Source organism: Parasteatoda tepidariorum, unplaced genomic scaffold (genome assembly GCF_043381705.1).
Source record: "Parasteatoda tepidariorum isolate YZ-2023 unplaced genomic scaffold, CAS_Ptep_4.0 HiC_scaffold_1362, whole genome shotgun sequence".
Taxonomy (NCBI): Eukaryota; Metazoa; Arthropoda; class Arachnida; order Araneae; family Theridiidae; genus Parasteatoda; species Parasteatoda tepidariorum.
The window spans coordinates 1-13,105 of NW_027261390.1; the positions used below are offsets into that span (position 1 = coordinate 1).

General features: G+C 32.5%; 1 protein-coding gene across 1 annotated transcript; it reads right to left on the reverse strand.

The window, feature by feature from the left end:
• Window positions 1–2,250: 2,250 nt before the first annotated feature.
• LOC107452189 (uncharacterized) lies at window positions 2,251–5,798 on the reverse strand (the record flags this gene model as incomplete). Its single annotated transcript, XM_043056904.2, has 3 exons — window positions 5,564–5,798; window positions 3,717–3,837; window positions 2,251–3,057 (listed from the first exon to the last, which is right to left on the reverse strand). Coding segments are annotated over exons 1-3 (936 nt in total), but the record flags the coding sequence as incomplete, so codon positions are not given.
• Window positions 5,799–13,105: the final 7,307 nt, after the last annotated feature.

The window sequence follows — 13,105 nt, forward strand, 5'->3', positions numbered from 1 at the left end:
ACTCAACTTTTTTTTCCCTATTTCAGTTTATTCTCATCCAATCAGAGGTTCGCATTCATATTTCAATTTATTATCCTATCAGCGCAACAATTTCATTTTCTGTAGCTTTCACTTCTTGGTTTTGAATAATCGATAACATGGAACTCCGCTTTGCTTTATTTTTACAGAAGTTTAAAAATTGATAACAGATTCTAGTGGAGAAAAATACGCTCTTTAATACTAAAGTACTAAAAAGTAAAACCTGTGCTTTACAGCTTTAATTTATTTTTATTTAAAAGGAAGAACTGAAACTGTTGAAGAAAGCTTTTCAGTTGTCGTTGCGATCTTTAAAATAACTGTATATCAATAGAGTTAACTTTGTAAATGGAAGAAGAAAAAAAAAAAGGGGGGTAATACAATAGAAATTGTACTTTCAATAACACAAAGTTATTGTTTCGTCTTGACCTATAAATTCAATATATTACTTTTGATAAAATAATGTTTAAAGATATAATTTTCATTGGTTAAAACTCAATTAAATTGTAAATCAGTGGTTTCCAACTGGCGTCCCGGGGGCCGTATCCGGCCCGCGGAGCTTTTTTTGTGGCCCGCGAACTAAAATATATTAGTTGTCATTTTTTTCGGAAAATTTTCGTAAAAAATATATATGGGTTTAAAATACTTTTCTCGTTAATGAAAACCTAATTACTTCGTTTCTGTGAAATTTATCATGCCAACGGTGCAAAAAAAAAAATTATTTCTCAGGTTTTGCATCCAAGAAAATATTTATTCAAATACAAAAATGATCGTGTAAGGTGCTCTTATTCATTTCATTTTTTTTTGTATTTTGTGAATATAATTTAGCATGTGCGTATCAGAAATTTTCTCGAAGAAATTCTCCGATTTAACTTTTTGAAATCACTCATTTCAGACGAAAATATTTACACACACATTAGTAAATTTTAAATTTCAAAATGTAAATATCTATTCTCTGGTGGTTGCAGCAGACAAACCTTAATTTTGTCATTGAACATTTTGTGTGCTACTATGTAAGTTTTAATACCAACATTTTCAAAGTTTTATATCGTAACAATTAGATATCTGTTGCACATTAATTGTTTAATACATGGGTGCACATTAAAGTTAATGTAGGCCGAATTTTTTAATATGTAATTAAATATTTTTTAAAATCAACTTCTTAGTAAGATCATAAAAGATCATAAATAGTAAGATCATAAAAGAGTCCTACTTAAAATTTAAAATTTTGATAAAGTTGCGGTCCGCCATTTGATTTGCGTTTTTAATTGTGGCCCCTGGCTACATGTAAGTTGGAAACCTCTGTTGTAAATTATCCCCAAGGTAAATGATTAATTTAATAGTACTTTTTCGATAATTGTTTATCAACCAAACCTTTTATTTATTAACAACTAATGGTTAGCTTAATTGAAAAAATTGCTGTAATAATTATTTTACAGTCTGGGACTAAGTTGCATAACTGATTATAACTACGTGACACTATGTTTTCGCTGGCAGGCTTAAAGACCACCTACTCTGTATGAATTATTTGGTTTACTAAAGCTCGCAAATCAAGTGTCTTAAGATTTGTCTAGGGGGAAAAACCGATTATTAATTTTATATTAGTATTAGTTTTGATAGATAAAGTCTAGTTCGTTCACCAGGAGTTGACACTTGTTGCTCCATCATCTCCTCGGACGAAGAATTCATTTCAGAGCGGGAGTAAGCGGGAGTACCAAACACTAACAGTGAATTCTTTTTAAGTCACTTACTTCACTTTATCATCTGACCTTTTTGTTACTCTATCTAATTAAATATATTTTAAATTTAAAAACGGCTGGGTGCCCAGCAAAATGTTTTAAAAAGGACAAACTTTTCACTCAAAAGGGAGAAATATCATCAGATTTATGAAATATTTAATGTTAAAAAAATGTACATAAAGAATGCGAAATAAATATTTTTGTTATACGATCGCCAAAATAACAACTTTTTTCAAGATTGTTCACATCCTTCTCTCAAAAATAGCGAAATAGCATCGTCGCGTCTGATGAAGGCGGAGCCAAGTCCCGACTGCTGGTGAACGAACTATCAAGACAAAAATGTTGTATAGAGAGGCGAAATATGTAACGAGGGGCTTTACAGAAGGTAAAGCTTGACTATCCCTACCCCTAAAAACGGTACACGGTACACGAAATATCAATGTTCAAGAACATAGTCACTTTTTAAAGAAAAAATTACAAAAAAGTTCATATTTACCACGTCCAAAAAATTGTAGCAATCTCTAAACTGTCGCAAATAAAACTTTTCGAGATCAAAATCATCTCTATCAATAGCAAGCGAAGATCTTCGTGCCAATAAACATTTCTCTATAATAGATTTTGAGGCACTGTTCAGTAGTAACAACCTAGTTGAAATTAGTGAAACAGCATCAGACATTAAAGCTTCGATTTCTCTATTATGATCATCAGAATGCTTACCTTCCTCAAAAATTAGATTGGTAACTATTGAATGCAGATAACAGATTGAATGCCGAATAGAGATTGTTCCATCATTTAAAATATTTCCCTCATAATGATCAAATAATCTAGCTTCAACCAATTTTAAAGCTCCTCGTGTATCTAAAATCCCATTAAGATTTAACTTATTTGCATTTCTAAAAAAGCATTCAACATCACTTATAAAATATTTTAAGTATTCTTTTGAACTCTGGCTCTTGGGATTCAGGAAATTAACCGTATCAATACTAAAAAGAAGTGAAATAAGCTGCTGACGTGTCTCATTAGAGCTATTTCTAAGTGCTTTTAAGATCGTATCAATTAGAATATATTCAGGCTTATCTTTATGAATGACTTCTTTTAGCTCACAGATAATTGAATGAGCTTCTAACTCATCTTTGTTCAGGGAATATTCTACGGGAGGGTGAAGAGAGATACAATTAGATTCTTGAGTGACTTCTTTAGCGTTTATGAGAATACCACAGAATTTTTGAGCTCTGTTGTTTTCCTTGATAACTTTTAAGGTCTTCTGAAACTTCTCCTTAAGTCTCATATGAGAAAAACATACCTATATAGAATAAAATTACAATTAAGACCTGGTAATACTTGTCAATGAAAAGTTTAATGATATTTTTTGCCCTGAATTATCCGAGGAAGATTTATTGCATTAAAATAGCTGTAAAATTTAAACCAAAGTTACACCTTCAGAAAAAGTTGAGATTTGTGTAACGTTATTTTAAGTCTATAAATGTTCATATTTCGTTATTATGGTAATTAAATTATGAATTACGAGAATGAACTCTTTCTTTATGCGCCATTATATTTGAAAGTGCAATTATATTAACTCCATTTATAAAACGCCATTACAATGTAGAAAGCGCCTTTACATTGAAGAAAACACTATAACACTAAATAGAGCCGTTACTTCCTACATCAGAAAGCCTCCACACGGTTTCTTGCAAGCAGTCTGCGCAGAGCACTTAAAAAGTCAACCACTTGTGCGCATGAACCCAAATTCTATTTTAAAAATACTTGAGAGAAATTTATCATATATATCTTAGAACTGAATCTATAGTGGTTGACAAGTAAATAAAACAANTGGGCCGGGAATTTTTTTCCCCTCCCTTTTATGTGCTTAAGTTAGGTCCATCTTGAGCAGATTCATTATCGTTACTAGGTTTACTAGTACAAAGATCCTAAATTACTTAACAGTAGAAATCTACTTACTCTGTTGTTCCAAAAATGCCATTTAGGGAGAATTTGCAGAATGGCCTGACGATACATCGTATATAATTTCAGATAAATTTTCCACACAACTTTTTCACTAAACCAAGTATACACTAGTTTTCTAAATAGAAAAAAGATTTATTAGTAAGCAAACACTATGTAGAAATTACAAGACTTTATAGCCTTACCTTATTAATTTGTAAAGTAAACTCTCGATCAACCAGATTATCCCGAATGATACGTAAAATTGCGGCAACTAAAATTTACGCCTACCTTGAATTACATTATGACAAATTATACTTGATGAATTGGCGCAGAAACAATTTAACTAATAATCTTTAAATGCATTTTAGACAAAGTATTTTTTCTCTGTTCCAATTAATCAAGAGAATTGTGTTAATAAAAGTGTAGGGAAGGCAAGGTTAGTCTGGTTGGTAAGGCACTGGACCTATGTCCAAGAGTTCGTCGGTTCGAACCCTGCCAGCCGAAGACTCCCCGTGCAGTAAATTGTGACCGTTGTACGTTAAATCTGTCGAGTCACAAAGTCCTCCATGTTCCCAAAACAAATTAAACCTCTGGGGGTACTGATCCAGGAGTTTCCTTGTCTTCTGGATTGATTCAAAATTACAAAGGCTACTGAGTTGAACATTAGTAGTCGTAAACACAAAATTGAGTCAGCTGTTCAACATTATTAAATCTAACATTATCATTAAAAAGCATTATTAAATCTTAAATTTTGTAAATTATTATATCATACTTAAATTGCGTTGCGTAAAAATAAATTTTATTTTAAGCTCTTGAGAAAAATACATTTTTGCTAAATTAAATTTTATGCAATTAACCATTAATTATCATTTAAAAGTTAATTTACTAAAGTTAATTTGAATAAAATATCATTTGAGAACCAGATTCGGAGCATGTTAAGAAAAATAAAATTAGTAATCATAAATCATATTAAGAATCAATATAAAATCATCAATGCTACAATTAAAATATACCCCGAGTTGATTTTCAACACTACTTCTTTATGTGACGTTCGTTACATTAACAGGGGTCTGTCCAGACATTTTGTGAAAGGTCCGTTTTTCGTGAAATTGTGAAAAAATTACTCACATTCTTTCAACCAGGGTCCGCTTTAATGAATTTGTGCAAATAGGGTCCGTTATTGCAAAAATAATTTTTTTCAAAGAGTTTTTAAATTGTAAAGACATACAAGATTATGCTCAACACTGTAAAATTGTAATTAAAAAAATTAAATTTTAAAAAATAAACAACAATTGCTCCTTCTAAATTAGAGATGCAACATACAAATGTTTGGTATTTAGCCTATACTGCTGAACGCAGAATATTCATTTCGGACGAATAATGGAAGAATCGTCTGCCGAAGACAAAACTTAATTCGTTTACATCCATCTTTCTTGTTTTCTGCCCTGGAAAGGGTTTATTCGATTACAAAATAATAATGAAGATAAAAAAATTTGTGAAGGGTCCGATTAAAAGAAAATTCATTTTGTGAAGGGTTTGTTTAAATTAAAATATTTTGTGAAGGGTCCGTTTTTATGAAAAGATATTTTGTGAAGGGTCCGTTAACGGACCCAAATTTCTTCTCAACAGACCCCTGATTAATCATTTACTTTTTCAAAGTAAAATCAGTAGATAAAATATTAAGATACACATGATTATACAAAAGATATAAAAGGCAAAAATAATTTAATAATACCTGGAGTGGAGTGAGTTAAAAAAATATGTGCACGTGGGAAAAAAAAAACTAAATAATTATCGTGTTTTCCATTACTTGTTAGATCAAATTTAGAAAAACATTATTATTCATTAAAATTTTGAATTACCTAGGCATTTACTAAAGAAGAATTTAAAAAAATAAATTAAAGTAATTTACGCTTCGGCGGCCTCTGAAATCGCCGGTGGATCCACCGCTCACGACCTGTTCACGTACAGCTCTCGCTTTGGACTGCTAGGAAAAAGAGGGCAGGCAGCCTACTACAAATTTTTGATTGGTCTAACACGTTGCTGCATCATGCTTTAGTTGTCGAACGGGTTGCATGCGTCAGAGGGGGAGAAGTATCTCTAAAATGTAAAAGTTAATTATCCACTCTAAGCAAAAATATTCTGTCACTCCATTACTAGAATAATACAAAAAGTTTATTCTTGATTACCACACATTATTTTAACTCTGCGAGGTTTAGAAATTTAGAAACTAGTGGCATATATGGCCTGCCGATATAACATGAGCAAATTTATATCTGGCAATTAGATACTTAAACTTCATGAAGATGATAACAGGTACCGAAACATGTGGCCTAAGACGTCATTGTCAGCTAATTTATAAGCAAAATGGTGCGTTAAAATTTAGCTTCTTTACCTGTTAAGAATGTTAATTAACATGAAGTTAATTAAATAGAACGTCGTATTACACATCGAATTTGTTGAAATATATTTCTTTCTAGTTTACTTCTTTCACTCAACTTTGAGTTATTATATGTTTATCTATTGTATTGTAAGCATAATATATTGCATTGTTACTTTGATGCAAAATTATTCTGTTTATGTTGTACATGGCTTTGTGTCTGTTATTGTATTAAGTAAGAAATACGTAGAAGAAGAATTGAACTCTTTGTGAAAGGAAGAATGTGTCACCTGAGAAAATCAATACTCGACGGGCATGGCTTAATCGAAATAGAATGGAAAGGACAGTTGCAAACATAAGCAAATGCCTCATTTCATTGACCAATCAGATTGAGACACATACGATGCGTCACTTTCCGTGCGGTTATATCATTGAACTTTAACCAATACTTATTACGACTTTTCGCTAGTGATTCGCTCTAGTCTCACTTTCTCGATTATTAAAATCGACTTATCTGCCTGCACAAGTAAAATCGAAAACCTACACTGGCATTAGACTTATCCTCAATGTTGGTAAGAACAGAAAAAAAATCTTCGTAAAACGGGGTAATAAACGCACACCAAACAGGTTTAGCACGGTAATTAGCATGATTTTTACCCTCTAAATATAAAAAATATTCCCCCCTGTTTTCTAAAGGGAAACATTTTTCCCACCCTCAGAAATTTTTTTTATTGTTTCTGCTATCTGTAAACATCCTAAAAGCGTACATAAAAGTAGTACTAAAACAAGAATTCATAACGTAGTTCAAATATCTTTTATTAAACATTGCAGTATAATATATGATCATTTTAATAACTTAAGTTCTAAAATTTTTTGCAAGGATCAAAATTTATTTCATATTCCTAATAGAACATATTTTGTCCTTTTTAACTCTTTTTTTCTGCCATAGAGCCCTATTATTACTCCTTTATACTACTTAATATAAAAAGTATGACAAATAATAAGATACTGTTCAAAATGCTTATATTAGATTTAGAAAAAATATGTTTGTAACAGGTTAAATATTACTAGCTTTTCGCTGTTGCAAAAAATTTTTTTGTATGTTTAAGTGACCCAATATATACTAAGCAAACAATTTGTACGTGTTATGTTTAAGTAAGCAATGTGTTGTCATTCCCAGGAAAGGATTGCTACGAAGTCTTTTTCTTTTTAATACCGCCTGATGGCGTTCGTTTCAAATTTGTATGTATTTGTTTGCTCTTTGTTAATAAACCTTTACTTTCTGTTTGAGTCTCGATCTCCACGGACTACAGTTGGTAGCAGAGCGTGGTTCTGAGCAGTAAAAATTTTCACTAAGTTTCGTCGTGATTTACATCTTGAGATTCCGAAATGAATAGGGATCTGCCGAGTATTCCGCTGTTTAACAGTGACAACTTCTATCAGTGGTACATTAAAGTTAAGGCTTTGCTAACACTCAAGAAAATTGTAAGTGTCCTTACTGAAGAGGGCCCCGTTGATCCAAAATTGCGGGACACTAAACAATGATGATGCTGTAGCGTACATTCAACTTTCTGACGACCAAAGTCTTTCGCCAACGATGCAAAAATTCAAAGCACATTTACTGGTAAAACCGAAGATCCCAAAATCGATGCAAGTAACGAAGTAAAAAACCTTGAAATGAAAGAAAATGTCTCAGACTATATTGCAAGATCACGTGGACTTGAAACGAAATGTTCGTCACTGGGACTGGAAATTTCAGAAAGAGAATTTGAAAAACCCTACGTGAAAAAACAAATAGATGGAATTTTAGAGAGAAGAAGAAAACAGCGTATTAAAATGATATTTCTAGAAGCATTCGGACATAAATATGGAAATAGAAGCACGAAGAAATGTTGCCATAAGACTGCTATTTCCAAAACAAGAACGAGGGAAGTCAAGACCCTCAAGAAAAAAGAACATTTTCGAACTATAAATTGGGCATGAACAAAACGCTCATTGTGCATTGCATTTGAAAATCAAGATAAACATTGTAGTGATACCGCTGAATCACGTAAATTCTAGTGCTACAGGTAAAAACAAAACTATTTTCATTCTGGATTCACGCATAGTAAAAGACTTATTTGAAAACATAAGTCATGTTAATGGAAAAATACAATTAGCAGGTAAGAAGACAAATTTTATTTCTAAAGGTATTTTAAAAGCTACTACAACAGCTGATAATTACAGAAAAAATCTATCAATGTATATATGATGTTATATATGTACCAGAGTTACGAAACAATTTAATATCTAAATTAATTGATAAAGGTTATAAAATTGAATCTAATGGTAATGATATTTTGATTTTAAGTAATGACAATCGCATTGTTTTAAAAGCTGTAAAGTAAACAATCATTTTGAAATTTTAATGGAACCGTGTGATAACATTTAACCTAATTTGTTTGATTATAATGATGTAAATAATTCTGAGTTAGAATATAATGAAGTAAGTAATTTAGATACAGTTGAACTCGTTTATAACGAGCATAAAGGGACCGTAACATTGTACTCGTTAAATCCGAGTGCTCGTAATAAACGGGTCCTTTAGGCAGGCGTGCAACCAGAAGAGGGGGGGGGGGCTTTGGAGGTCAAATGATTGAGTTTACTTAAAATTTAATTAATACTTACTTACTTTATTTACATTAATTAATTTAATCAAATACTTTTCTTGCTTAATAAATTAATTATTACTTACTAAATTTAAATAAATACTTTTATCGGCCATGACCGATAAGGCACGAAATCGATACGCCACCGCCTACTCTCACGTGACTTTTCCCATGCTTTAGATTAGAGCGATAAGGGCAATTAAGTTTCAGTTCGCGGTTTTTTTGATTTCGCGCGCATTTCTTATAATTTTGAAAAAAAGATAAGACTAGAAAGATGAGAAAAAAGATTGCAAGACAGAAAAATATTGCTCGCTAAAACCGGGTCTTTCTCGTTAAAAGCGACTTCTGTTCCATAAACTTAACATTGATCCAACCAAATATTCTCGTTTCCCTCGGTAAATCCGAGTTCTCGTTAAATCCGAGCTCGTTATAAGCAAGTTCGACTGTACCTATAATATTTGGCATAAGATACTTTGCCATTTAAATCCACAATACGTGGTTAAAATGTCCTTGGCATAAATTTTAAAGATTTTGAAATTTACTATTGTGAATCTTGTGATATAAGTAAAGTAACCCATAGGAGTCATCCAACTATTAATATTGCACAAAGTAATTCCATATTAGAGTTCATTCATACGGACCTAGCAGGCCCAATAAATTGTGATTCAATAGGGAATTCAAGATATTTTTTAGCTCTAGTGGATGATTTTTCTGGGATGTACTTTTATTTTATTTTGAAGCATAAAAATAAAGTATTTGAATTGTATTGTATGTTCAAAGAAAGGTATAAAGATGAAATGAGAAAGAAAATCAAAAGATTCAGAACAGAAAACGAATTTGTTAATAACGAGATTGATAGTTTTCTAGAAAAATACGGGATCATACATGAAAAAACAGTACCGTATAATCCTTCGTCAAATGGACGTACTGAGTGAGCCATAGGAGTATTAGTAGAAAGGGCTAGGACATTATTATATGAAAGTGAGGTCCCATTAAATTTTTGGGTTGAAGCGATAAATTTCAGCGCTCACATTTCTAATCTTACACCGCGTACAAATAAACAAAATCTTCCGATTGAAATATGGTCAGGAAAGGAACCTAAACAACTTAAACGTATTCGGATGCGTCATTTATTTTCATATACCTAAACCCATAGACCTAAACAATTCCGAAATAAATTTGATATTCCGGGAAAACGTGGGATTTTCGTCGGTTATTCTAGAGAAAGGCGCTCTTATAGAATATATGATGCTGATAAAAATATTGTAATTGATCTGTCAAATTTAAGGAATCATTAAGGGGAAGTAAATTTCTAACAAACAAAAATGAATGTAGCATATGGAACATTGAGGATTTGATCCAGTTTAATATATCTCTACCGCAAGCTGAAACTGAAACCTATAACTCTCCTCCAACTGAATCACGGAGTGAACATTCTTTTTCTCACACGTCTCTAGAAAGAACCGATTTGCAAAATGAAAATAATCGAAATGCTCCGGCATTAAGATGTTCTGAAAGAATAAAAAATAAAATATCCGTGAACGCCAGCTTCATGGGTGAAAGCCCTTATGTAGCAAGACGGAAAAGAGAAAAACCTGGTACATAAGACATTTCGTTCCAGCATTTTTTCCGAAAAAAATAAAATATCTTAACTATCAAGATTTCTTTTAAAATTTTAGCATATATATAAAACTGCTTCTTTTCGAAGATAAAGTAGATATTGTTGAATAATTTAAAAAAAGAATAAATAAACTCCTCCCCAAAACTAGCTATAACTGAAAAGATTTCACTACCAGCCTTTACTATTTTCCGTCTCGCTTTCACCCTTGGCCCAGCTTAGCCTCGAAAGGATTATCTGTTTCTCAAAATTATAACCAGTCGAAATAGTAATAAATATTCGGAGTGAAAAACCGCAATGAAAAATGAACTTCTTTCAATGGAGAAGCATAAAGCTTTCGAATTAATTGAGAGGTGTAAGAAGAAAAATATAATAAAAAGTAAATGGGTATGTGCATACAATCCAAAATTACGATGATAACAAAATTTACAAAGCGAGACTGGTTGCAGCCGGGTTTAATCACATAAAAAATGTTGATTATCCTGAATCATATTCACCTGCTGTAAATATTGAATCATTAAGATTATTAATTGCTTTATTAGCAAAATTAGATTTATTTGTTAAATTTTTTGATATTAAAACTGCATATTTATATGGTGATATTTTATTTTTTATTTTATAACCGTCGTTGAACAGCCGACCCAATTTCATGGGTTCACGGCTACTAATGTTCAACTCCTAGCCTTGTAATTTTGAACCAATCCAGAAGACAAGGAAACTCCTGAATCAGTACCCCCAGAGGTATTGATTTGTTGTGGGAACATGGAGGACTTTGAGACTCGAAAGATTTAACGTGCATCAGTCACCATTTACTGCACGGGGAGTCTTCGGCCGGCGACGATCGAACCCATGACCTCCTTATATGGTGATATTGATGAAACTGAATCGATGTAAATACCTCCAGGTTTTGTAGATAAATATGGTAAAAATAAAATGTGCAAATTAAATAAAAGTATTTATGGTCTACCTCAATCTGGTAGAATCGCTTGTAGCACTAAAACGACTCTCATCTGTGAAGAGGACGCGACTCCATTGATGAGGCTTCAAGGTTTCGTGTTCTCTGCACCACTCTAAATGGTGCCGCCGATGGCTAACTTTTAAAGGTATGCAGCGCTCAGGACGTCTAGCAAATAAGCCACCTTTGTGGAGGCGTCTGGCCACTGTAAATCTTGATACTTGTCGTCCTGTGGCTGTGCACAGTTGCTGAGATATGGCGCTCGCTGACTGAAAACGGTTTCTTTTAGCCTGGAGGACAATGTAACGGTCATCTCTTGGTGTTGTTTTCCTTGGATGGCCACCACCAACCTTCCGAACAGCTGTACCAGTAGTTTCAAAGGCATTTCAAGCTCGAGAAACAACACTTTTGTTGATCCCGAACTCTTCGGCGACACTGGTCACACTACGCCCCTCCTCAAGCTTCCCAATCATTCTTCCTCGAGTAAAGTCGTCTAAATGATTTCTTGAAGACATGTTTCAAAAAAAAAATCACTTGCACTTGCAGCGAATGTCTTTAACTACGGTGCTCTTCATCCTTTTATCACAGCTTTGACCTGCGCGCGCCGACCCACAAGGTTACATCACCTACGATGTTCTATTTCTAAAATTTGCATACAAATAATCTTTCTACTGAATTACGTGCATATTATACTGCAATTTCATGGCTATCTTATACTTTGTTGGGGAGCTGTGGCCGAAAAACCACTCGTTGCTTAAGTTTTGCAGACCAGTGTAATATTATATAATGCAGAGCAAACAGCGACCTCTTGTATCTTTCTAATATTATAAGTTGTACAAGATAACATTAGATTTTATCGGTTTTCAGATATTTTCTAATATTAGGAGCTACTTGGAGAGTTTTATTTTTATCTACTACAGAACAGATGAATTGGAAACTTGAATTTCCCTTCTCAGCTCTAATTTGCAGCTGCTTAAATTAGACATATGAAAAGAAAAAAAAAAGAAATATTGCAATTTAATTCATCTATCAAGTTTTCATAACTGACGCATTTCCGAATTTAATGCTTATCAAAAAAATTACGATCACAATTCCTTAAAACGAATATATGGGTGATTTTTTAGAAACATGACAATTGGACCAAAAAATTTCTTCTAATTTAAAGTCTTCAAAATAATCTAAAAGTTTTTTTTTGTACACTTCTTTAGTTACACTTATTAATATCTTACAGATAGCAGTGTAGTTTATTGACATTTACTCGAGAGAAAAATAAAAAAGAAATTCACCACATCTTGAATGCCAGGAAAATGACATTAGCTTAGACGTTTAAAAAACAGTTATTTCAAGTTAATACTAAGTAACCCAACTTAAGCCTTTATGTTAGATGGACTATAAATTACTTAAATTAATTATTTTTATCCACTGTAGAAATAATCAAAAAAACTTTTGTTGCTGATATGTACAGTCCGCAAAAAAAAAAAACGAATCACCCTGAATAACTTTCGTTCTAATGATCGGATTTTCACGAACTAAGTGTCAATCTTAATGGTTCCTGGGGGTGACCTCAAATATGCTAATTAATTAGTGCTAACTATTAATTAAGTTACGAAATCAGACACAAAAACGTACTTTCTCTGAATAAACATGCATTTTTTTTTAACATATTTGGATTTCTTATCTTCAAAATATAGGGGGTAGCCGCAATCTGGGAAATGTGGTCCCCATAGTTTGGTCAGGAGAGCGATTCAAAGTTCGTACCCCTTAATGTTAATTACGCTTTTTGCGTTTTCAGTCATTTTTTCA